This window comes from Paramormyrops kingsleyae, chromosome 7 (assembly GCF_048594095.1).
Source record: "Paramormyrops kingsleyae isolate MSU_618 chromosome 7, PKINGS_0.4, whole genome shotgun sequence".
Lineage (NCBI taxonomy): Eukaryota > Metazoa > Chordata > Actinopteri > Osteoglossiformes > Mormyridae > Paramormyrops > Paramormyrops kingsleyae.
The window spans coordinates 35,437,851-35,461,359 of NC_132803.1; the positions used below are offsets into that span (position 1 = coordinate 35,437,851).

General features: G+C 51.9%; 1 protein-coding gene across 8 annotated transcripts in view; it reads left to right on the forward strand.

Moving 5' to 3' along the window:
• The window catches only part of erbin (erbb2 interacting protein), a 60,294-nt gene that overhangs the window by 31,007 nt on the left and 5,778 nt on the right, over positions 1-23,509 (forward strand). For 4 of the 8 annotated variants that reach the window (XM_023796297.2, XM_023796272.2, XM_023796256.2 and 1 more), the window contains 21 exons: positions 1,078-1,275; positions 1,852-1,969; positions 4,079-4,157; positions 4,775-4,864; positions 5,139-5,195; positions 6,889-6,952; positions 7,347-7,421; positions 8,749-8,893; positions 9,919-9,991; positions 11,552-11,681; positions 12,198-12,313; positions 13,712-13,781; positions 14,726-14,825; positions 16,127-16,248; positions 16,506-16,679; positions 17,143-17,325; positions 17,716-17,833; positions 17,938-18,121; positions 18,238-19,681; positions 20,307-20,426; positions 21,863-21,922. In XM_023796297.2, coding sequence (XP_023652065.2) covers positions 1,087-1,275; positions 1,852-1,969; positions 4,079-4,157; positions 4,775-4,864; positions 5,139-5,195; positions 6,889-6,952; positions 7,347-7,421; positions 8,749-8,893; positions 9,919-9,991; positions 11,552-11,681; positions 12,198-12,313; positions 13,712-13,781; positions 14,726-14,825; positions 16,127-16,248; positions 16,506-16,679; positions 17,143-17,325; positions 17,716-17,833; positions 17,938-18,121; positions 18,238-19,681; positions 20,307-20,426; positions 21,863-21,922 — 3,711 coding nt within the window. In that variant the 5' untranslated portion in view covers positions 1,078-1,086. The remainder of the gene's footprint in view (positions 1-1,077; positions 1,276-1,851; positions 1,970-4,078; positions 4,158-4,774; positions 4,865-5,138; positions 5,196-6,888; positions 6,953-7,346; positions 7,422-8,748; positions 8,894-9,918; positions 9,992-11,551; positions 11,682-12,197; positions 12,314-13,711; positions 13,782-14,725; positions 14,826-16,126; positions 16,249-16,505; positions 16,680-17,142; positions 17,326-17,715; positions 17,834-17,937; positions 18,122-18,237; positions 19,682-20,306; positions 20,427-21,862; positions 21,923-23,509) is intronic. The other 4 variants (XM_023796281.2, XM_023796289.2, XM_023796306.2 and 1 more) reach the window with 4 other exon arrangements.

A 23,509-nucleotide genomic window follows, 5' to 3' on the forward strand; every position in this document is an offset into this window, starting at 1 on the left:
GAAAGTGGAGAATATTCCTGTAATGGAATGAGCCTCCCCACATCACGTGATGCCCGGACCACACGGGCCCACATCTTCCGGCCATGCCGTCGTTAATAAGTAATCACGTCATGTGACACCTCAACCCCGTAAGCAGATACATGAATCACTCCCTGGTTCATGTGGGATCACTTGGGTGGCATCCTCCCCTCCACGATGATTGCGTAGCAAAACGGGAGTGGCTTTGTTTCTCCTGCGCAACTTTACTATTCACGCGCACATTACGAACAGGGAAATGTGGTCGTCCCAATATTCATGTGCCTGTGGGATTTCCCCCAAAAACAATGGTGCTTGCTTTCGTAACGGCTGTGAAATGTATGATCGCTTTATGCTGTTTTTTAATACTCTTGTTCTTGCTCCGACTTGGCAGCAAGAATCTGTTGGGAAGCCAAGTGCACTGGATTCCCAAAATGTTAAATTGTTAACCCCGCCCGGTTGAGTCATTGTTGGGGAATCAATTCGAGTGTGTGGGGATGATTTTACAAGTGTGTGGAGACCTTTCACAATGAAGCCATCACTCCCACAAGGGTAGGTCTAGGTCTAAGCCTAGATGTTGAAGATCCAAAGCAAATATCTGAAAGCTCTTCTCTGCTATACGTCGACGTTCTCTGCAGCTGTTCCCATCTGAGGTGTGACGTAGATAACATCAGGCCGAGCACAAAGTCACGCCGCACGGTTCCCGCTTCGTCCTATGGGGGCGTGATTGCTCACCATCTCTTTGAACCAGTTTTAAGGGTCATTTTCATTTTAATGATGGTCGGCGAACCCATTCGCTGCATTGATTGCGGTCTTGAGTGCCTCGATTGTTTATGTAACCGGATAAAAGGGTTCATTGGATCGCTGCAGTTTTTTCCCCCACATCCTACACTTTAACATCATGCACGGCTTTAAAAATGTTTATCTCCTGGGAAATCAGAGGGAGAAGCACGCAGCTGAGGGGTTGTTAAAAAGGTTCACGTGGTGATGAAGAGACCGTGGTGCCCTCCCCCCTTCCTCCACCACCCTTGCTGATGGCTGTCCTCCCCCTACCCTCCCCAGGGCCTGAGCATGACGAGCAAGCGGAGCCTGTTCGGGCGGCTGGTGCCATGCCGCTGCCTGCGGGGGGAGGAGGAGGCCGTCACCTCGTTGGACTACTCCCACTGCAGCCTGGAACAGGTGCCCAAGGAGATCTTCGGCTTTGAGAAGACCCTGGAGGAGCTTTATCTGGACGCCAATCAGATTGAGGAGCTGCCCAAGGTGAGCCCCGCCCCCTCCCCACATGATCAGGCCCGGTGTCTCCTTACCGCACCTGCCCTTTCTGTCGATCGTGCCGCACATTAATTATGCACAGCACCGTACCTCCAATGCTTCGGTCAGTAGCCGGTATCATACCTGCACTGGCCACCTCACTTATTTCTTGCTGCCCTGTGGATTTGTTTGCTTTTTGGGTCTGTTTGTTTTTGTCTGCATCTGGGGCGCAGTGCAGAATGTTGACACTTCTGTTGACCTGGCATGAGCACGTCCTCTCTGCCGTTCTGCATGTCTTTAGGCTCTACTGAACTTACTCTCCAGGGAGTGATGTACAAAAACCAGCACACTTCCGAGCACCTCACTCGTCTTTCACTGTGCTGCCTCTCCTTCCTGGTTTGGCACAGCCACTTCTGCCGTCTGCATCCTCATCTCACATGTACAGCCAGCAGGGCCCCTCTGCTATCCTGCGTTCGCGGAGGTGCTGTTCAGCGGGTTGCTTACTGCCCCTGTCAGCACGCAGACCCCCAAAAGACCCCTGACCATGTGCATGCAACTGACCCCCACTCTGCTTCCTCCACACAGCAACTGTTCAACTGCCAGTCCCTGAATCGGCTGAGCCTGCCAGATAATGACCTGACCGTGCTGCCTGCGGGCATCGCCAACCTTGCCAATCTCAGGGAGCTCGACATCAGCAAGAACAGTAAGCGCCACGGCTGCCTGCTTTACTGAAAGCCACCACCGTATGTCTGCATTGTGTGTGTGTGTGTGTGTGTGTGTGTGTGTGTGTGTGTGTGTGTGTGTGTGTGTGTGTGTGTGTGTGTTAGAGAGGAGGAGTGTGGGTATGAGTGTGTGAGCTGTCATGATGAGAATCTGATCTCCATTGCACTTTAAGCTATCCCCCCCCCCCCCCCCCCCCGGTGATCTATTAGCAGCAAGACGTCCCTGGGGGGGGGATGTGATGTAATGGCTCTGACAAGGAGAACGCCGTGCAAGTAGCTGGTCTTTTACAGTGAGGCTCGGTTCCTTTAGGATGCCACGGTGCCGCCGTCTGTGAGCTCGCGTTGGGCGGGAGCCTCCGGTTCATCCTACTTTAGTCTGATGAAATGCGCTCACCACCCACCTGCATGGCTTCAATGGACAAATGACACTTTTAATAAAAAAGAATAAAAAAATCAGCATTTCATCCGTCAGTGTGATTTGACAATGAGCGTTGTTGTTGAGCAGCTCCCCTTTTTTCACACACTTGCCGGATCCCACAGGTTTTGGCCTCAGGGAAACGCACCTTAGTTCTGTAGATATGCCTGCAGATCTGTGTGGGGAGCATGAGTGGAGCTACGCTCTGCTCTGATGCCCTCAGGGCCACATGTTCTGCTTAATGCTCTCGTTAGTCCAGCCCCGTGTCGTCATCTGGGAAGCATAAGATGCTGTGATTCGCTCTTTATAGGACATATTGTTCTTAAGCAGCCAGAGGACGGGATTTAGGATCGGAAAAATGACACCTGTCGCGAACAGGAGGCTGCGCTCATCTCTCAAAGGCAGCAGTGTTTGGCGGGGGGGTGGGGTGCCAGCCAGAATGACAATGCCAGTCATACCCAGCGCAAGGATTAAGGCTTCTGCTTAGCAATCCCCTAAGTGGGTGCCTGAGACTGAATTTCCGTCCCCATAACCAATGAAGAGCTTTGCAGAAGACAATCCTCCTCCTGCTGTTTGTGCCCCACCCCCGCACACTTTCATACGTAACCTGCTTCAATTCGGGTATCTAGTAGGAGCTTGCAGGAGGACAAAACCGTAATTGGGAGTAATAAGGGAACTAGGAAGGAAGATCACTTCTGCTCCCCGAAACCACGATAAAATGCGTGTTTAAATGCATTGCTCTCACACCGCTTGTGCTCAGAGGAAGAAGAGGTACACCGTGATGTGTGGAGAGTCAGCGGCCACAGGAGTGTGACCACCTCAGTCTCACCGGGGATGTACCACTGCACACCCGCCCCCTCTGGAGGAGGGACACTCTTCCACTTTACTTATTTAGCAGAAATGTAATTGAGAAAGCAGGTCAGCCAGTCCCTGGAGCAATTGGGGGTCAAAGGCCTTACTCAGGGGACCAACGGTGAAGTCACACCACCAAGTTTGGGATTTGAACCAGCAATCTTCCTGTCCCGACACCGTGGCCTGACCTGCCGAGGAACTGAAGCCCACACGGGACTTGCCCTGTTCTCCCAGGTTCACTCCAAACCCTGACAGGGTGGCCGCAGGCCCGTACGATATAGGGCTGCTTCAAGGTTCGATCTGTACAGCAGAGTGAGCCTGGGCTGACCTAGAACTCCATAAGCTAACTGCTGTCCAGCAGAATGAATGACACCATCTAGAGTGGCAGGTCTCTGTATTCAAGAAACAGACTGATAACTGGTCAACCCCAGGTCGTGTCTTCAAGGCATTGTTGAGTTGTCTGCATCCTCCATAAGCTGTCTTGAGTCGGCACAAACCACGCTGGGGAACAGCACAAATTAAAAGCGTTTCGCCGGAATGAACAGAGCATTCCGAAAACTGACCTCGCCGCCAGCCTAATGACCTATTAAAACTGTGAGCAATGCCACATTTATGGTCACCTTAAGCAATTTCATTGTCTGGTTTATACTTTCATTTATTTTTTTTTATTTTTTTTTGTCTCCTAAGGAATTGGTAGAACTTACATGTCCAGTATATAAAATCATTTCATAAGCTTCTCAGATGGGTTTTGTTTGGTGTTAAATGCTCTGACTTTCTGGTCAAGTTTTATGGCTTAATGTTTTGCCCCTTCACTCCCCGACAGGCATCCAGGAGTTCCCAGAAAACATCAAGAACTGCAAAGTTTTAACCATTGTCGAAGCAAGCGTGAATCCCATCTCCAAGTAAGTGGGCTTTTCCAGGAGCGCGATTTAAACTGCTTAAACAAGTGAGAGCGGTCTGTCTGAGTACAGGATTAATAGGCTGCTTGCTGTCCATCAGTGAATGTGTTTAATAAAGGTGGCTAAAATATTGAAGCATCTTGTGATTGTACAGAAAATTGATTTTCAACCTTAAGATCTGAGAGGAGATTCCTGCCCTCTAATTCTCCACATCCTGGAACAGCTGTTCATAAGGCAGCAAAGGGCTTTTAATTACTCATGAAATCTGCACTGTCTCTGCTCAGCCAAGTGCTCTAATCTCCGGCTTTATCACGGTTATAACTGTCAGTAAAAATCACTAATGTTATGGTTTTTAAAAGAGGAAGTGCAGCTTCCGTTTAAGCGCTAAATTAAAACCAGGACGCCTACATTGTCCCCGTGCGGCATGACGCCGCCTTGCCGATTTTCTGCCGAGTCGCTTGCTGATCGGTTTTCTCTTTCACAGCGATGGCTGCTGTGGCCTCGATGCTCCACTTCATCTTTTAGCCCAGTACATCTCCTGCTCGCTCTTGCTATTGCTGGTGCTTAGTGACTGTATGCTGTGCCTACCCCCCTCCCCCCACCCCCCACCCCCCACCCAGGCTCCCAGAAGGATTCACGCAGCTCCTGAACCTCACCCAGCTCTACCTGAATGACGCCTTCCTGGAATTTCTGCCCGCCAGTTTCGGCAGGTGAGGCTATGGATCTGAGTTGGCTCCACCCCCTCAGCACCCGCAGGCTTTCCCTTATGGAAGCTTAGGGCATAGGACTCCACTTGAATCACTTCATATTGGCACTGTCTGCTTGTCCTTATCCTTGGCATTTCTCTTTAAGACAGTGTTCCAGAAACATTACTGCAGTTTAGAGGTGCATCAGTACGTTTAATGTAATGTTTATATGCGATGTGGCGTGGGGAGCCGTCGCCACGTTTCTGTCCCTGGCTTTTAACAGCGATTCTCCCTTCAGGTTGACGAAGCTGCAGATCCTGGAACTGAGGGAAAACCAGCTGAAAATGTTGCCTAAGTGAGTGAGCCGTGTCCTTCACTCCCTGGGAGCAGCGATGTGGGATTAGAGGACAAACCCCCCCCCCCCCCCCCCCCCCAGCCAGATTATCCTGCTCCGGCTGAGTCCTGCCCCCTCCAGCCGGCCATGTCGCTCTAGCCCCTTGTTTTAGAGGAGCCTGCCCCCACCCTACTCTCAATAAAAAAAAATTTAAAAATTCTGTCATCCCACGACACTGCCAGCGGACGCCAGGCAGCGGGGGGTAATTAGGGGCCAGCTGTGTTTACTCCGCAGCAGTCAGGCAGGGCCGGATAGCTGGAGTCGAGTTTCGTGGAAAGGTGAGACCAGGGCAGCGGGCTGGCACCAGTCCAGACATGTCTCCGCGGCCTGGACAGCCAACCCGTCCCCCCCGCGCCATCACAAGCGCTCAAGCCACATCGTTGAAACGTTAAACTCGAGCCCGAATTGGGCACTGTGCTGGTGATTTGCAAGATGGCATTTTAACAGGGAGATTTCAGGCCGCAAATGACAAAAATACCCATCAGCGTTAAAGAATAGCTATGATGTGACGGCTTGACTGTGCCGGTAGTGGTTTGTTTGACATGTTATACCATAATCCCCCTCCCTCAAACAAGGGCTGCATTTTGCGTTCAGTGCTTTTGAAACTCATTGTCACCTACATGGCTGTACTGGTGACACTCATGACTGGGCTCTTCATGTCACGGTTTATCGCACCGTGACCCATGTGGGCATCATTATCAAAGCGTGTCCTTCGTTGGAAGCAGGAAGGAGGCCCCGCCTGTATGTGTTCTTGGATCCTTTCCTTTTATAAGTTCAAAATGACAATTTTTGAGTCCTCCCATCTGGCCAGTGAGCCACGATCACAGCATTTGTAGAGGGGCGCATGAATCATGTAGTAGTTACAGGGAGCTTCCTGTTGCGGTGTTTCACAAGGTGCTGCAGTCCCGTCCAGTTTCAATTGGAGTGGGGTCTTTGTGGTCCTGGCTGTAAAGTAAACATCTGTTACCTTCCATTCTGGGAAAACTGCTCATCGTGGTCTTTGTGGAAAATCGGTCGAAAAGACCCCCATGTCTCCCAAAGTAAGTGCCACACAGTGGCCGTTTCAAGCGGTGCCTTAGAAGCGCAGGCTGTTATTCTCCAGTGACTGTGTGGTACAAGACGAATTACTGAGTCACTCTGAGTGTGAGCGGTGAGATTCAGTCATGGGGCTTAAGAATGGGCTCCCATCAGTGTCCCAGCAGGATGGTTCAGTGCCTCCCAAACAGTATCGGTTCAACCTGTTTTTCCTGTACCGGTTCTGAATAGTGATACATGGGCAGCTGCTTGTCGCTGCTGACGCTCTTTCTATAGACTCAGTTTTAAATAGTATTGGGTAATTTTAATATGAAAGCTGTAATCTGAAAACCTTTGAGTTGTACCTGCAAATGCTCACCTTTAATGAAGACATGACTAATTAATGCGACTTTATTGTAGGCTGTCAGTGAAGCTCTGAATTAGATATGAGCAACTTTGCCGTTAGGGTTAAAATGGCCACCTTTAGCCAGCTTAAATGTGCTTCCTGGTCTCTGTCCTGTCAGTGCAGTGGGTGACTTTAAATGGCCTTCCATATGGGTAGAGCGCCCTCCACCAGGCATACGTGGTTGTTCCGTGATCCCATTAACCTGCCCCGCGTCCTTGCGCTCTCCCCGCACAGAAGCATGCAGAAGCTAACTCAGCTGGAGAGGCTGGACCTGGGCAGTAATGAGTTCACAGAAGTGGTGAGTACCAGTGTGGGATTGGGGCTTAAGGGGCCATGGGCAAGCTAGCTCACCTTGAAAGAATAAGTCCTTGTTGTAGCGGCCCCACAAAGCAAGCATGTTCAAAGTGTTGCAACATTTTACTGTTTCTTAAATATGTACCCCTTGAACCATTTGGGAAGTTTTCTTGTTGCTCCATGTCTAGTTTATTGCTAGTTTATTTTTTTAGTATTTGAAGTTTTTCCTTAATAATATCACTTGACCTTGAAGTTGATGACCATGTGGTCAAAAGCAGCCAATCGGTTGGCGTGCGAAGTAGTCCCGTTCTGTCACTGTGGTAGTTACTCCGCTTTTAAGATATGGTGTAATGACATGTTGAGACTAACCTTTGTGTTTCTGTGTTGAATTACTCTAGCCTGAAGTCCTGGAGCAGCTGACCGGAATCAGAGAGCTCTGGCTGGATGGAAACAGACTAACCTTTCTGCCAGGGGTATTTATCCATGTACACTCTCTCTCCCCCGCCCACGCCATGGTGCCTTTCTCTGAGCTCGAGGTCCGGCCCAAGGCTCGCCGCGTGCCTTTACGAGATGCTCCAAGCCGTAGTTTTGGGCCCATCTTAACGGGCCATGCGCTTCCCGTGTGGAGCTCATCCATCCCCCAGCTTTTGGCTCTGGTTTAACTCCCGTCTTCCTCTCACCTTGCTTTTGGACGTTTGGCTGACGTTACCGAAACTCTGTGTTTGTCTAAGTTGGGACTTGTGTGTGCTTGTCTCGCCGCCGACTGTCATGCGATCGCTTCACGCTCCCCATGTTTACACGCAGAGTTCGTGGTCCTGTGCACGTGTTACACGCGTGCCGTGACCGCGCTCCGGCGCCGGTGTTCCCCGCTATAGGCCTCCTGCCAGGTGGGCGTGTCTGTGTTCCCACGGAAACAGGCTGGGTCGTAATTAAGCGTCTCGGCAGCAAGCAGTAATTAAGGCCGACTGCCTTCGCCTTCAGATTAGTATGTTGGCATGTTGTTTCAGCAGCTTTTAATTAATTTGATTATTATTTTACATGTAATGAAATTTGTTTCCTCTGCATACATTTAATCTCTGTTTGTCATAATAAAAATCAAGGTAGCATGTTCTGTTTTATCATTATTATTATTATTCCCCACCCCCTCCAAATGTCCCTCTCCTGGTAAATGGAGCCCAGTGTCAATGTGCCTCCTTTGTTTTAAATCAGTGTCTCTCCATTTAATGCTGGGGTGACACTGGACCAGCGGCTGCTGTCTGAGCAGCAAGGGGCAGCTTGGTGCTGATCTGCTAGTGGTCTTTGGGCTACTGCAGCTGCTTCTTCTTTTTAATTGGCCGGTTAGTCCATATGTCGCTATGGCTCCGTTGTGAACAGAGACAGCCGCGTTCCCTGTCTCATCCTCTTAATCATTCATTTGGGCCACTAATTAAGACTGTGTCTACCTGTGCCGTGTCTGTCCTGTCCCCGTCTCTGTTTCTCTCTCTGTCATTCTGTCTGCCTCGGTTAATCTGTCTGCCTGTCATTCTATGTAAAATACAAGATACTTTATTCGTCACATACATGGTTATACAATAATTCTGTATATAATTCTGTCTGTCATTCTATATGTCGATCTGTCCGTAATTCGGTTTGTCTGTCTGACTGTCTTTCGTGTCTCTCTGCTTGTCTCTGTAATTCTGTCTGACCATCTTCTCTCTCTGCCTTCCCTTGACCATCAGCAGCCCCTTGAGCCAGTTCGTTGGTTTTTGCCTGCCTTCAAACCCCCCACCTTGTCTGACACGCATCATTCTGATTCTGTAGATGCTCGGGAGCCTGAAGCAGCTTTCCTACTTAGACGTGTCCAAGAACAATGTGGAGATGCTAGACGAGCAGATCTCGGGGTGCGAGAACCTGCTGGACCTGCTGTTGTCCCACAATGCCTTGACCCAGCTGCCAGGCTCCATAGGTGAGTGAGCTGGCGGGTGGCAGCAGCACGCAGAGATCTGCGGGGCCGCGAGCGCGAACCGCAGCGCCCTTCTCACAAGACGGCTCAGTGTCACTCTACCGATGTAAACATTTCATCCATCTGACACCGATCCTGATACTGGCCCCGTGTCCTCAGCTGTGGAAATCGATAACCTGGACATGGCGTCCGCTGTCTAACCCTGAGGGCAGTGGAAGCTGCATAAGGTGGAGAGTGTCAGGCTCAGACAGTCAGGTTGATGTGGAAATGAAAGCAGGTGCCGCAGCATCTGTCTGCAAGGACCTGCAGGAGAGTCCGGTCCTGATGCGAGTCCAGTACCAGCTGGGCTGGGCCTCACAACACTTTAAAATGGAAACACCATTGGCTTAAAGCAGCTTGTAAAGTAAGATAAGATGGGACATTATCAGTCCCTCTGAGGAGAATTTTCTTTGTCCAGCAGCACAGGAAGAAATACAACAGAAGATGAACATTAGGAGAAAGACAATAAACATGTAAAGGATGATCCCTGATAAGCCTGAAACTATAGTTAAAGTGTAGTTAAAGATTAACTAACTGTGCGAAGAAAAGGAGTGCAAGTAACATCTGATGCATTAAAATCTGTTAAATAGTTGAACAACATCAATTTCTAACAGCATTCATGTGTTTATCAGATGGATTTAAGACGTTGGATTGTGTGGTGCAGGGCCTTAGCTATGAGGTCACCGAGATCCAGACCTCGGTCATTTTTTGGGAGCTAAAAATTAAATTTGAAATTAAATATTTACCTGAATAAAAAAAGACTAATGTAGTTTTCACTTAAGCTATTTCTTTTTTAAAAGTAATTAGTTATGAAGGGGGTGGATTCAATAATGTGATTGATTGAGACCCACCCCTGGGGCCCGGATCTTACTGTTTTTCAATCCCTGGCTACAGCCTTGGTCAGGCAGTCTAAATAAAAACAGCGCCTGCTGAGTTCAGCTCCTGAAGCCGCTCGGCCATGACAGATCTGCCTCCTCCTTTCTTCCCAGGATCCCTGAAGAAATTAACTGCTCTGAAAGTGGACGAGAACCAGCTGATGTACCTGCCCGACTCCATAGGCGGGTAAGTGGGGGCGCCGTCGGGCGGCTGGCTCCCCGAGCAGCTGTCTCTTCGACTTGGCCGGGGCGGCAGGGACGCTGAATCCTCGTTACTGCCAGGCAACGTCTAGCATGTCAGCCTCGCCCCGCTGAGAGTGACCAGACGTCGAGCGTAACATAAATACACAGAGACATTCATCTGTCATTTTAAATGTCGTTAATAGCAGGCACTCGTTAAGAAAATAAAGCAGAGGCAGACCCATGTCCCGCGAGTGTGTTTCTGTGTTTCTGTGTTTCTTTAATGGTTTACCTGTCCACCCTTATCTTATTTCTCTATTATTGATATTGTTACAACCTGTTGTTGCTCCCTGTGTGTTCTGCATGGCAATAGTGACCCCACCCCTTTCGGTTTCCCTCATGGAACCATCACGTTTTCCACAGTTTCCATCACACTGTTAGTGCTCTGTCGTCCATGTGATCATTCTCAGGTAGCCCAAAGAGCTACAGCCCTGAGATGGACCTGTATTTCCGAGTGCTGGATTAGCACGTGTCAGGTGGATTTCAGAAGTGTGAACCCTGTCACTGTGCACCGAATGACAGCGGTTTATTTGGGTCGCTGATTGTGAGCCATCTTTGTGTGGGTCACGGAATGGAAATCGAATCCTAACCTTGAGGAGTGATGTTTTCCTGGTAGCTTAGGGCTGACTTTAGCAGAGTGATGTGTGCGCGACCTCGGGTTTCAGTGACTGATTGGCGTTTGACTGTCGTGTGTTTATTTAGAAAAATAACCTCCTTTAAAAACCTGTCCTCCTCATTGTGAGTCATGGGACAGGATGATGCAAGGGGGCTCTAACCCTAAGCCCTTCTGGTGTAGTGGGTCAAGCCCCCCCAGAATGCTCGTTAGCTTTCCAGTCATGCCGTAAAATGCTTTGATTGCCAGCAGTTTTTGTGTGAACGCTTTCCTTCGCCCCCACATGTAAATCACACCTCACCTGAACTACAGCTCTCCCAGTCGACTCGCATTGTCCTCTACTATGGTTTCAGGAACCATTCCGTATTTTTTTGTTTTATTCTGCTTTTTTTTTTTCTTTTTGAGGAACACTTGATCCATAAGCATAAGTAGCACTGAAATTAATATGCACCACGTTTCCACATTTTATTTATTCATGGGTTCTCTCCGGAAAATGCCGCAGCGTTGAGCGGCACTGAAAGACCCCCTTTGTGTGCTCGGTCCTCCGGGCCGCTCGCTGAAGCAGCTGACTTTGGAGCAGACGACCTCACATCCCGAGGCTGGTGGTGGGGTGGGGGGGGGGGGGGGGAGGGGATGCCAAATTCAGATGGAGGATCGATAGACAGGTGCCTCTTTCTAAGGGGTGGGGGACAAATGGCTGCCCTTCAGTTGGTTTGAGAATTTGAGTACTAGCTTACGTCACACCAGTACAGGCCCGGCCTACGGATCGGCAACCTCCTGTTTGTGCTTTATCGAGTGATGAAGCGATGGCCTTTTGAAACGCTCGCTGCCTATCTGTCTTGGGTCACATGCTGGTGTGTCTCCTCCCCCCCCCACCCCCCCACTTTGGCTCAGGCTCGCCGCCCTGGAGGAACTAGACTGCAGCTTAAATGAGATCGAGGCGTTGCCGCCGTCTATGGGCCAGTGCACCAACCTGCGTACCTTCGCTGCCGACCACAACTTCCTGACCCAGCTGCCCCCAGAGGTGAGAATGGGCCCCTCCGCCACGCCGCCATGCCAGTGCTGTTGGGGCCGATGTTCACCCTGACAGCAGACATTACTTCATTGCTTTTTTGGTTATTGCTAGTGAATGATATTCAATTCATTTTCATATAGCGCCTTTCACAACAGAGTAGCCCCAAGGCACTTTATATGGGTGTGTTGTAATTCATTACAACGTCATTAAGACAGATTAATAAAGAAAAAGGAAAGACAAAAAAATTAAAGAGAGAAAGCCAGATGACAACAGAGAAATGGGGTGGAGAAAAAACCTCTGGGGGTTCAGGGTCAACTGGCTGCCCTGTAGTCTCAGGGGCCCGGCAGCCCATCCTAGGCAACCCAGGGCACAAGGCAGAGGAATGCAATATCGGATGGGGGGGATAGTAGAGTGGGATTTATTTTTCTGGGGGAGGTGGCTAAAGATTTCATTGTGGAAGAAACTGCCTGAATGCTTATTTAAACAAAACAACGGTTAACAGATGCTCTTTCATGCCCCCTGCAGGTGGGCAGCTGGAAGAACCTGACCGTGCTGTTCCTGCACTCCAACAAGCTGGAGTCCCTGCCAGAGGAGATGGGGGAGATGCAGAAGCTCAAGGTCATCAACCTCAGTGACAACAAGTGAGTCCCTGTGCGCGACCCTGCCCCTGTCGCTGGCACTGCTCTTCTTGTTACAGTTTCTGGCAAGCGGGGGTCTGAACAGCTTCCCACTTTACACTTTCCCATTTCAGCGTCTGGAATCCAGATTAGTTACGCTGCTCTGGGATGCGTTTACTTTTCATTCGATGGCTTTTTATCCGAACCATCTTGCCATTTTCACTCACCCGTGTGGCAGGCTTTACAGCTTTTACTGTCACTTCGGAGCCACTGCTTCAGTGTGCATCTGCTGCAGGAATGTTTGCCATTGATTAGGCCCAGGATCAACCCCCTCAGCGAGATGCGGCCTGCACATGTGGCAAGATGCTGATGCGTAGTTACGACGCGGGAAATCAACCCGGGCCTATATTCAGGATCAGATGGGGGAGGGCAATCTGCAGCAAGCCCCACTGGGTGGCCTTCTGTGTGAGGCGGACATCTCTCATGAACTTAAGCTTTAGTTGCCATTTGGGCAACTACAGGTATCTAGGAATCTGTTTTTGCATATCCCATCTCGTGCAACTTTATTATTTTTAAGACACATGCATTTGAGTGTCAAACTTACACCTCTGGAGCATTTTGCAGGCAGTGAAGAGCTCAAGGGCTCATTGGAAGATGTGGAAATCCTGCTTAGGACGGGGGGGAGGGGTGCCGGCTTGTCGCTTCTCGCGTTCAGCTGATTCACCTGAGCTGCATGTATGTGGACTTGCGGAGGAAGTCCTCATGCCCAGCAGAAGGTGCTTTGGCCTGCGTTTATTTGTGCACTCTGAGATCAGTTCAGGCCCCCCCCTCCCCCACACACCGATGCTGTTTGGCTTTAAATAGCACTTCTGCCTTGACTGTCCTGCCCAGTCCCAGCCATTTATACAGCTCAGTGAAATAGTCCCACAGATCAGTTCCCCTTGTGTTACTGGGACAAGCTAAAGGTCATGTGAAGCGGGGACTTCCTGCCCCCCTCCGCCTTCCGGCCCATTCGTGGCACGGACAGCGGTGATGGTAATGGACTCAAGGTCCTTTTTGACAGAAGTGTCAGTATCTGCGGCTTCAGAGGGCTCCTCTCAGGTTTGATCAAACTGATCTTGAGTCAGTGGGTGTGTTCTTGTGGTTGCTGGCCACCGCTGTACAATGAAAGAGGAATTTCTTCTTATATTTCTTTCGATGTGACGTGGTTTTGCTAATATGCAAATATTTAGTCACCAGTTATGTAAGATGATCCTTCGCTGTGTGTTTGATTTCGTGTTTAATTGTGCTGTGGCTGACTTTAATTTGGGTAACGGCAGAGAGGTGTGACCCTGACAGTGATGGAGGGGGGGGGGTCCTATCCACCAGACCTACACATCATTTCCTGCACATCACTTCTTGTGCCTTCCTGTCCTTCTGCAGGCTGAAGAACCTGCCCTTTAACTTCACCAAGCTGAACCAGCTCACCGCCATGTGGCTGTCAGAGAACCAGGTACGACCTGCAGCCCCGGGGCATGCGTAGCAGAGGTCTGGGGTGCCCCCACGTGCCGGCCTGCACGGGCTGTGCGGAATGATGGCCATCATGGGGAAGTGTGGTATGCCTGCCAGGCTAGCGCACAGCCACCAGCTTCCCCATCTGTCACGGACCGTGGCAGGCAGATGTGGGCGGGGCCAGGGCTCGTCAGTGGGCGGGTCTGGGGTTTCAGTGACAGCCAGAGAATGAGGTTCAGCCTCTACCATCTCAAAAGGCCTAACTGAAAACTCAGAAGATAACAGCAACATCCCCCCTCTGCTAGCCAATACACCTGAGTAGTGAAGGTTGATCTAGGTTGATTTTAAACTTTGATTTCATCAACAGAACTGTAGTTAAGAATTACTGTGTCAGTCTTTAGTCTCGTGCTTCCGCTCTGGTTTGCTCAATAGCAGCAGCCTCGTTTAGGCATATATGCTTGTTCTGTGTGAGACAGGCACCTCTCCCTGTAGCTTTACACGAGATCCTCTGAAGTGATTTGGAAGGTTTTAGCTTAAAGCCCCAAAGTGGATTTTGATCTTAAGGCAGTGCTTCAGTGATGTGGATGAGAGCAGTGATGTGGCTAAGAAGGGTCAAAGGTTAACTCCACTCGCCGGCTCATCTTAGGGAGCTTCTGAAAGGCCCAGAAGCGAGCATCCTCGCCTCACTTGCAGAGAGTCCTCCACATTCAGCTTAAAAGATTTTTTTATTAAAGCACAAACATGGGATTTTAATGAGGTGGTAAACGTTTGGGAATGAAGAATTGTACTTACATGGAAAATGCGTTTGGCTCAGTGCTTATAGCAGCGTTAGTGAACAACAACAAGGACATGCATCAATGGACAGTTACAGAAATGATAAACAACAATACACAATGCCAGGATTTATACTGATAAAGTATTTGTTACGCTCTCTCGCCCCCGCAGTCAAAGCCCCTCATCCCGCTGCAGAAGGAGGAGGACCCAGAGACCCACAAGACTGTGCTCACCAACTACATGTTTCCACAGCAGCCCCGCACCGAGGACTGTGAGTCTCCCAAACGCCGCCTCGCACGGTGCCCTACCAGGACTAGCCTGCACCTCAGAGGCCAGGGTTGCACCTCGGGGCTCAGGGCCACACTTGATTGGCCCATGGTTCAGAAGGACATTTGTGATTTACATTTAATTAGCCTTCCAGCTAATGGGATCTGTGTGACGTGCCATCCTCCGCATATTTGTGGTCCTGGGTTTGAACAGGCGGTTTACAGGAGACCTGTCAGTGGGGTCGGGGGAGAGGTGACATCATGTATTATAAAATATAAACAGGTCTTCCGCTGGTTAATTGGGTTGTCTTATGCTGAGATTTCCCTCACCCCCCATTACCCCCAGCTGGTGGGGGGAAAGTGTCAAGCTAAAAATGATAGCGTAGCCTCCTTTGGGCACGCTTCTGCTTCCTGTTCCTTCAGCCGTTTTTGGTCTCCCCACTGGCCCGGGGAGCAAGAAAGAGAAGGTGTCGCAGTCATTTGTGAAGGATGTGTCAGTCCTTAGGGTGCATTTTAATAGTATTAAGAGTGGGTGTCGGTCTGACTCCTTGTTAAGAATACGCACACGGCGTCGGAGCAACTCTGTTCCGCCTCGCACCGTGCCCTCTTGCTCGTACACGCAGGCCACATGACTGTGGCGGCTTGTTGCCGTAGCAGGGCGGTGCGGCTTGGTACCTTAACGGCAGGCAGTTGGGCAATGGGGATGTTTCTGCGCATCAAGGCATCACGCTCCATCTAACAGAGCTGCTCTGTAGCTTTTTGTTGAGATTAACACCTTAGATTTAAAGGCCTCATATGCGCGTTTCTGATTGCCATTGCACCACCTATGTCTGTTTAACATGCTCCAAGAAGAGCAGAAGGTTTTCTGCGGCACAACCAGAACAATGAGACCAGCTTGTTTTGCTGTCGGGAAGGGGGGGGTGGAGGAGGGGGGGCTCAAAATGGAATCCGAACCGATTCCCGGGGGAACAGGGGGGCATTAAAGTCTTAACCTGTTTCCTAGCAACCTGACTTCAGTCTTCCGTGAATAAAAGTGGCCACTTGGCATGAAGTGCAGCCCACTGCAGTCTAGGAATGCCCCGTAACCACAACACGGCCAGGCCTGCAGGGGCACGGCAGCACCGGGGACGCTAAGCGCTGCCTCTTGGGGGGTGTGATGACGCGCATCTCAGTGGGGATGCCGTTCTGCCCTGTTTACCCGCTACGCAGGGCGCCTTGTGCTGCCGCTGCGTCCCGCGGTGCTGCGGTCTGCGTGATTCTGTGTGTGATTACTCACCACTCTGTCTCTCTGCCCACCCACCCTCAGACACCCCCACCTCAGACAACGAGAGCTTCAACCCTTCCCTGTGGGAGGAGCAGCGAAAACAGCGCGCCCAGGTGGCCTTCGAGTGCGACGAAGACACGGACCGAAGGGACATGCCCCCGCGGGTCAGTGCCGGCCCTGGGTCTGCAAGCGCATCTTTGTGTTATAGTCCTTCCTTACTTAACATGGGGTGTGACTTGCTCAGCCTGCGTCCCGTGTGACCCTTACCAGGAGCAGCTAATTAATGGGGGTAACAGCTGGTGTGGTGACTTCCTGCTCATTGGTATTTGGTGAATGTTCTCGCATCCCTAGTTGTGTGTTTATCTACCACCTGCCGTGGCCCTGCTTCCTCCTAGCTGTCTAACGTGGCTCGCTTTTCCAGGAGGGCATCCTGAAACGATACCCCACGCCTTACCCCGACGAGCTGAAGAACATGGTGAAGACGGCCCAGTCCATCGCCACCCGCCTCAGGGAGGATGAGTCCGGTGACGAGTCCGGCAGGGAGAGCAAGGCCAGTGACAGGGCACCCACGGGTGTGCGGGACGTGGGTGTCAAGGTCGGTCCCCTATGAGGCGCTCCTCAGCTTAGGCGGGTCTGTTCAGGGTCACTGGATTCATTAAAAAGGAAATGGCATCCCCTTAGTGTACAGAGTCCTTCTTTCCATTATTCTAGAACTGGGGTGCCTGAAAGGGCACTTGGATATGCGGGATTTCCCTGCAAGTCACTAATTAAATTACTAATTAGAGGACTGATTGGCTGAAGAGTCCTCACACCTGGGTTTGAATAGCTGACCTGAAAATGATCCCAAATACATGCTTATATTCTTTGTGGATAAGATTGCCCAGCCCTGTTCTAGCCCTGTTTTATTTAAGTAAATGTGAAAACTATTAGTTCCTGCACACTTTTATCATTCTTTAGTTATGGCTTGATGTTCACACGCAGAAAATGAGTCACAGCACACATTGCATGAGTGATCTGTCCTCCAGCAAAGCGCCCTAATGCTTCATCTCCCCTGCCAGGTGGTCGAGAATACCTGTGCCAACGGAAAGCCGGTGGAAGCAGACCCCAAAGCCACCATGAACAGCCTCACCGGCAGTATCACGCCTGAGCCGGGAGAGGAAGAGATTCCAAGGACACACAACGCCCCCCTGATAATGCCTGAAAACCCAGGCATGGTGCTTAACCACGAGGACGCCCTCGAGGTACCGTGGAGAGGCACCGCTCACAGCTCATAGCTCATACATGACTTTAGCGGCTTCAGGGCGTTCTCTAAGGCACTTTTAGCACTGGAGTGCATGTCCAGGTTTTGGTGATTAAATATGCTTGTCTTTGGAAGGTTGTTGGTGATTCACACCCTGTCATGGCCCTACATGCCACAAAATCTGTAAAAATCTAAAAACAGCATGTGGATTTGAGAATGCAATTAGCACAGTGCTCTTGTCCATGATGCTGAATAGCAGCTGAAGAGCTGTGAGGTAATGGCAATCTGGCCTGCTTATTGGCTTCTGTGTTGTGACATCACCAGCAGGCTTGTATACACGGCGGAGTCCTCTTTCATCTTAAGTATTTGTTTTACCGTCCTCCCCCCAAAGGGCTCAGAGGAGCTGTCCTCAGAAGACGACGAGATGAAGGTGGCGGAAATGCGCCCCCCTCTGATCGAAATCTCCATCAACCAGCCCAAGGTGGTGGTCCTGGGCAAGGATAAGAAAGGTACGGGGTTTGAGAGGACAGGGAAGGGGTGGGAGATTGGAGCCGGGGGGTGGGGGCCTCTCAGACCTTGCAGTTCTAACCGAATCCCCCTCCTCCCTCCCCAGAGGAGAACAGGGATGCAGACTCGCTGCTGGACGATACGGTGGCCAACAGCAACCAGAACAACAGCAACTGCTCGTCACCGTCGCGCATGTCAGACTCTGTGTCCCTGACGACGGACAGCAGCCAGGACATGTCGCTGTGCACGCCAGAGCGCGAGGCCCGGCTGCCCTTTCTGCCCAAGAGCTGGTGAGCCCCACAGCAGTGATCTGGCCATTCACGCCGTCAAGGCTGCTCAGATGTTTGGCCAGAGCTGTCACTTGATGAACCGCAGTGACGAACCCCCCGTCTCTGTTTTCTTTTAGTTCAAGACAAGAGGATGAGAATCAGAACCAGCTGCGCAGCAGCGAGCCGCCGCTGCAGAACGGCAGCACCTCGGACACATTGCTGCAGGCGCTGCTGAAGGGCCAGCCGGGCTCGGAGCCACGGCTCGGGCACATGGCCGCCTTCGACGTCGCCATGGAGGAGAAGCTCTCCTTGCTGCGGGACATCGACCTGAACAGTCGCGCCGGGGACAAGTGGGACCACATCAACCGGAACGTGATGGAGCCCACGGACAACTTCACACGGGTGGGGGACCCCGACAAGGCCGGCGACCTGCCCACCCCCAACAACAACACACAGCCCGCCGGGGCCCTTGAGAACGGCAACCGGCCCCTTGTCGACAGCCCTGGGGGGGGGACCCGCTCGTTGGCCGAAGTCCGGACGGCAGCAGTGGGCGTCACTGCCGGAGGCGAAGCCCAGCTCTCGCGGAGCACTGAAGAGCTGTCCCCTCAGAAGAGGGCGCCACCTGCGCCGGTGGTCAAATCTCAGAGTGTCACCAACATGGAGATGGGTGGCATGAAGCTATATGGAATCGAGTCCGACGGGGGCCTCTACGAGGCGGGGCCAGCAGGCCGAGGCCCTGCACCTGGCGCTCAGGGCCAGAGCATCGTCAGGAGCAAGTCGGCCTCGCTGCTAAGCGACCAGCCCCTGCAAGTGTACCCCAGCACCTCTGCGTCCTCCTCCGACCTGATGCTGGGCTCCCGGATGACCGCGGTCCGAGCTGACCCCGCCGGCCCCAGGGGTCCACTGCCTGCCGGCATGCAGCAGCAGCCGCCGCCGCAGTATAACATCCAGTACACCAGCAGCGCAATGCCCAAGGACGGCCTGTGGGCCCTGCGCATGCCCATGCCGCCTGAGCAGGCCTACCTGCCTCCCCAGCACTTGCTGGCCAACACCAACTACTCCAACCGCAACCATGCCCCGCCCTACCCCCTGCAGCCGCTGCAGCGTGGCCTGCTCCGGCCCACGGACCTGAGACCCGTGGACAGGATGTTGCCCCCTAGGGGCCCCCTGCAGCGGCAGCCCAGCATGTCCTCCTCCTCGGCTGTCTCCATGTCGCTGCAGGACCCCAGGCGCGTGGCAGTTCCCGAGGGTGACTACCTGACTTACCGGGAGATCCACACACCGGGCCGGGGGTTGGCGCCCATGACCCAGGCGGGACCTCGGCCCCTGTCGGCCCGCACCTATAGCGTTGATGGGCCGGGCATGCCCCGCCCTCACAGTGCGCGGCCACCCCCCCATGAGGTGCCGGAGAGGACCATGTCAGTGACTGACTTCAACTACCAGCAAGTAAGCCCCAGCAAGCGGCCCAATGTGCGCGTCAAGTCAGAGCACTCGCTGCTGGAAGGGCCAGGCACGGGACGCGTGCCCGCCGACTGGAGGGACCAGGTCATGAGGCACATTGAGGCAAAGAAAATGGAGAAGGTAGGCGCCTTGACGCTGGCTCCCCCCAACGTGGGCTCCCCCAACGAGCCAAAACCCCAACGGCCTTTAAAACGAGGACTTACGACCTTAAGTCAGATATGGGCTAGGGGCAGGGAAGTGGTTGCCATGGACGCCGGGATGTGATGCCACCCCTCGCTGGTGCTGACAGGTTTAGCGCGGATGTCTGCTAAAGTCGTGAGGTCCTTTGCTCGCCAGTAGCTGGCTTGTGGATCGTGTTTCTTGCTCTGCCACTTTCCTGGGTCTAATGTCTTTGCAGGAGCTTTTATGTACCTTCAGCAGTGCTCAGGAGCTCTGCAGTATTTGTCATTCCAGAAGGCCGCTGTTTCTATTGCTTTCCCTCACCCACTCCACTCTCGCCCGCTGCTGCCCCCCCCTCCCTGCGTGCTGCGATGGCCCCCTATTCCCCTAACACTGTGTGTCCGTCTTCAAGTGGATCGTGTCTCTGCCCGTGGTGTGTGGCACTCACTGCATGCCATATCAGGGCACCGGTGAGAGCGTGAGGTTTGGGGGGGTTGTGCGAAGGTGGGGGGGGAGGGGGGTGCGGGTAACGCCTGCATGCTCACTGAAGTGTCCATGATGTTGGATCTGTGTCCCCTCTGCACAGAGCATGCTCTCTTGGTCCCTTAACGCCACTAGTGACAGCTCTAGGGACATGCATGTCAGCCCCGGCATTGTGGCCTTTAGCCCTGGGGACAGACGGCCGTACGGAGCCTTCAGCTTCTGTGTGAGTACACCCAGCCCCCCCTCACCCACTCACCCCCCCCACCCCATACTGACAGGCCCTTGTTTACAAAGGCATCCTAACCTGTCTGCATGCTGTGTCCCCAAGCCCCTCCCATGACCCCCCTACATAGACCGACACTCTTTTACAGAGGCATTGTAACCTGTCTGTCTGCATGCTATGTCCCAAAGCCTTTCCCATCAGCCCCCCCCCCACCCCCCCCACTGACAGACCCTCGTTTACAGAGGCATAGTAACCTATCTGCATGCTGTGCCCTCATGCCCTTCACCCTCCCCATATCGCGATAATCCCATGATATCAGCAACGTGACCAGTTAAAGTCCATCTTTTTTGACACATGATCCAGATTCCAGCTGGTCCTGACCTAATTCTCCAGTCAACTTCTCTCCCTCTCCATTGATTCCCTCAGAAAAACCCACAGTAATTCCACAACATAGTGGCTGTCATCTGTGTTGCTTTCTTAGATCTCAGATCAGACCTGCGTTTCCTGGCTGCTCAGAGCCGCACACTAACATGTGGCTTTTAAAATTTATTTATTTATGCATTTTTACACGCCCCGGTAAGTACGAGTTACCCCTTGCTGGGGCAGTTTGGCATGCTCTTTCTGATCCGCTGCTGTGCCGAGGCTTCGCAGTCTACGCCTCACATAGGCAGTCAACAGTGGGAAACCTGGAAAGTCAGAGAAGTAGAATCGCTTGGTTTATGCTTGTTGTGTAAACTTTACCGTCGTCCCGGGATGTCAGTGTTCTGGCTCTTTGCCAGGGGCTGCAGTGCTGCTTACAGATTCCCATCTCATGTATTTTTCATTTTATATATTATTACCTCTTGTTCCTCTCCCGCAATGGAAAATTGGATCGCTGTACCACTAGCATCTTACATTATCCATGCGCTCTGGGTGATGTCATGTAAACAGGTTTCCAAAGCCAAAGCCGACTGGACCTGCAAGCTGGAGATGGCTTCGTGTTTGGTGGATAAAGTGCAGAGCTCCCCCCACCCGCCAGTGCATGCTTTTTGCCAACGGGGGCACTCTAAGCTCTGCCCCGTAAGCTAGCCGGCTGATGGTATCACCATCGGTGTCAGTGTCATGCTGTAGATGGACAGAGCTGCGACCTGACTTGCTTCATACTGCTGATGTACATTTATTTTAAATGAATAAATCTGCTTATTTAAGCGCCATTCAAGTTCATCAAGTTCAGCTTTTTGGGTGAAGCGGACCTCACCTTCAGCGCCCACTGGAAGCCCGTCTGTAAAAACCACGCCCCTCTCCTGCTCTTCCTCACCCTTTCCTCTTCTTTTCATGACCCTATTTAGCAGTGCAGTTTAATTTAATTTGCTAATGCATTCTTTGGCATTATTCCAAAAAAAAAAACACCTTTTCCTTGTCCTCCCCCCCCCTCCCCCCCCCATCCTTCCCCCCAGCAGGAAGATGTTTTTGGACTTCCTGGACCACAAGGCTACACCATGGACACACTGCGAAAAGTAAGTCTCCAGATTGGACCCTTCGAGCTGAGCTGGAGATGAGGCATGGCCTCGGGGTGCAGTTCTGCATGTTGGTCAGCAAGTGGTGTGATAGTTAACTGCCGCTGAAGTGATTTACAGTATTTCTGTTTCAAAGCAGCCAGCATTGGCTCATCATGGTTCGCGAGACTGACTGATCCACTGAGTCCGGCTGCTCTTTGCGTTGCGGCTTTGGGGATGTAGCGGGAGCGAGCGGCTAGACGGGGGAGCAGGAGGCAGGTTCTGCACACAAGCGGCACGCGGACATGAGCCAGGCTCTGTCCGCCACGCGGAGCCTTGCTCAGGGACGCCCGAGTCGGCTTCATCACGGCTGACTCTCCCATTCCACACGTGCCATTTCTACAGATGATGTCTTCATAGTGCCAATCAGCTTTTAATGGCCACTCTGTGCTCCTCCGCCAAGCGGCGATTCGGGGGCAAGTCTAGGCCTGGAATGCCGCCCTCCCGATCGGCCTCTGCTGTGTCCCAAAGCCATGCTGATCTGCTCTCCTGTAATGAGGAACAGATCGTGTGGAAGTGTGTGCGGTGACAGCCCTGAACATGCATTTTTCTCGTCCAGCGTTCCCAGTACTGACTCCCCGCCCCCCTTCCCCGATAATAGAGATGAAAAGAAGAGATTCCCCCCCCCCCCTCCAGGGGTGTGGGGGATTCTCCCAGCTCTCCCCACCGCGATAAGGCACATTCCAGCGCGGCTCGCATTAGCTGCTCCATTACCGCCTCATAGAAAAATGTCTCCGCGTTTCCATGGCGTTCTCGGGGGGCCCCCTCTCCAGCCTGCCGTGGGGTCTGTCTGCCGTCTGTCTGGGTTCAGAGTTTGTTTCATGCTGTGGGTTCATGGAGTCTGGTCACCAGGCAATGGATCCGTTCGGTTTCCCATTTCCGTTTTCGTGATGCTTGTGGGTTTCCACTTCCCGGAATTCCCATATCTTATTTGGTATTCCTTCCCTCTAATCATCAAACTGTGCTGTGGTCATTTATTTATCTATTTATTTATTTTAGCTTTGTGTGCCATCTGTTGTCAGAACAGTGCAACTGCAATGTTTAGTGCATCTTTTATTATTATTAAACAGTGTTAGAGCAAAAGCTGTTGAGTATCTGCCATGGAGGTGTCAGCAGAAGCACATTGCAGCAGGTTTTTGTTTTTTCACACACAGCTCTGCATCTTTTCACGTCAACCTGTAAAGCACACTTTCATATACTGTGGCAGTGTGGCTAAAGCTTTAATTAACAGCAGCCTTGATTAATCAAGTTTAAGATGTAGGTTATTAGCAGCGTAAGTGCTGTGCGGTTCCCCATGGGGCTCGTCAGCGGCCCATCTCACGGCGTTCTGTGCTGGTGTTCGGTAGCGGCAAATTCTGGAGAGCTGGAGCATAGGGACTCTGTTTGTGGCTCAGCGGGCTGGGACATCGTGCCTTTGATTCGAAGGTCACTGGTTAAAATACCACCATTAGAGTGATGCCACTGTTGAACAAAGCTCTTAAATCCCAGTTGCTCCAGGGACTGTTTGACCCTGATTTCTCAGTTGTGCGTCTCTTTCGATAAAAGCAT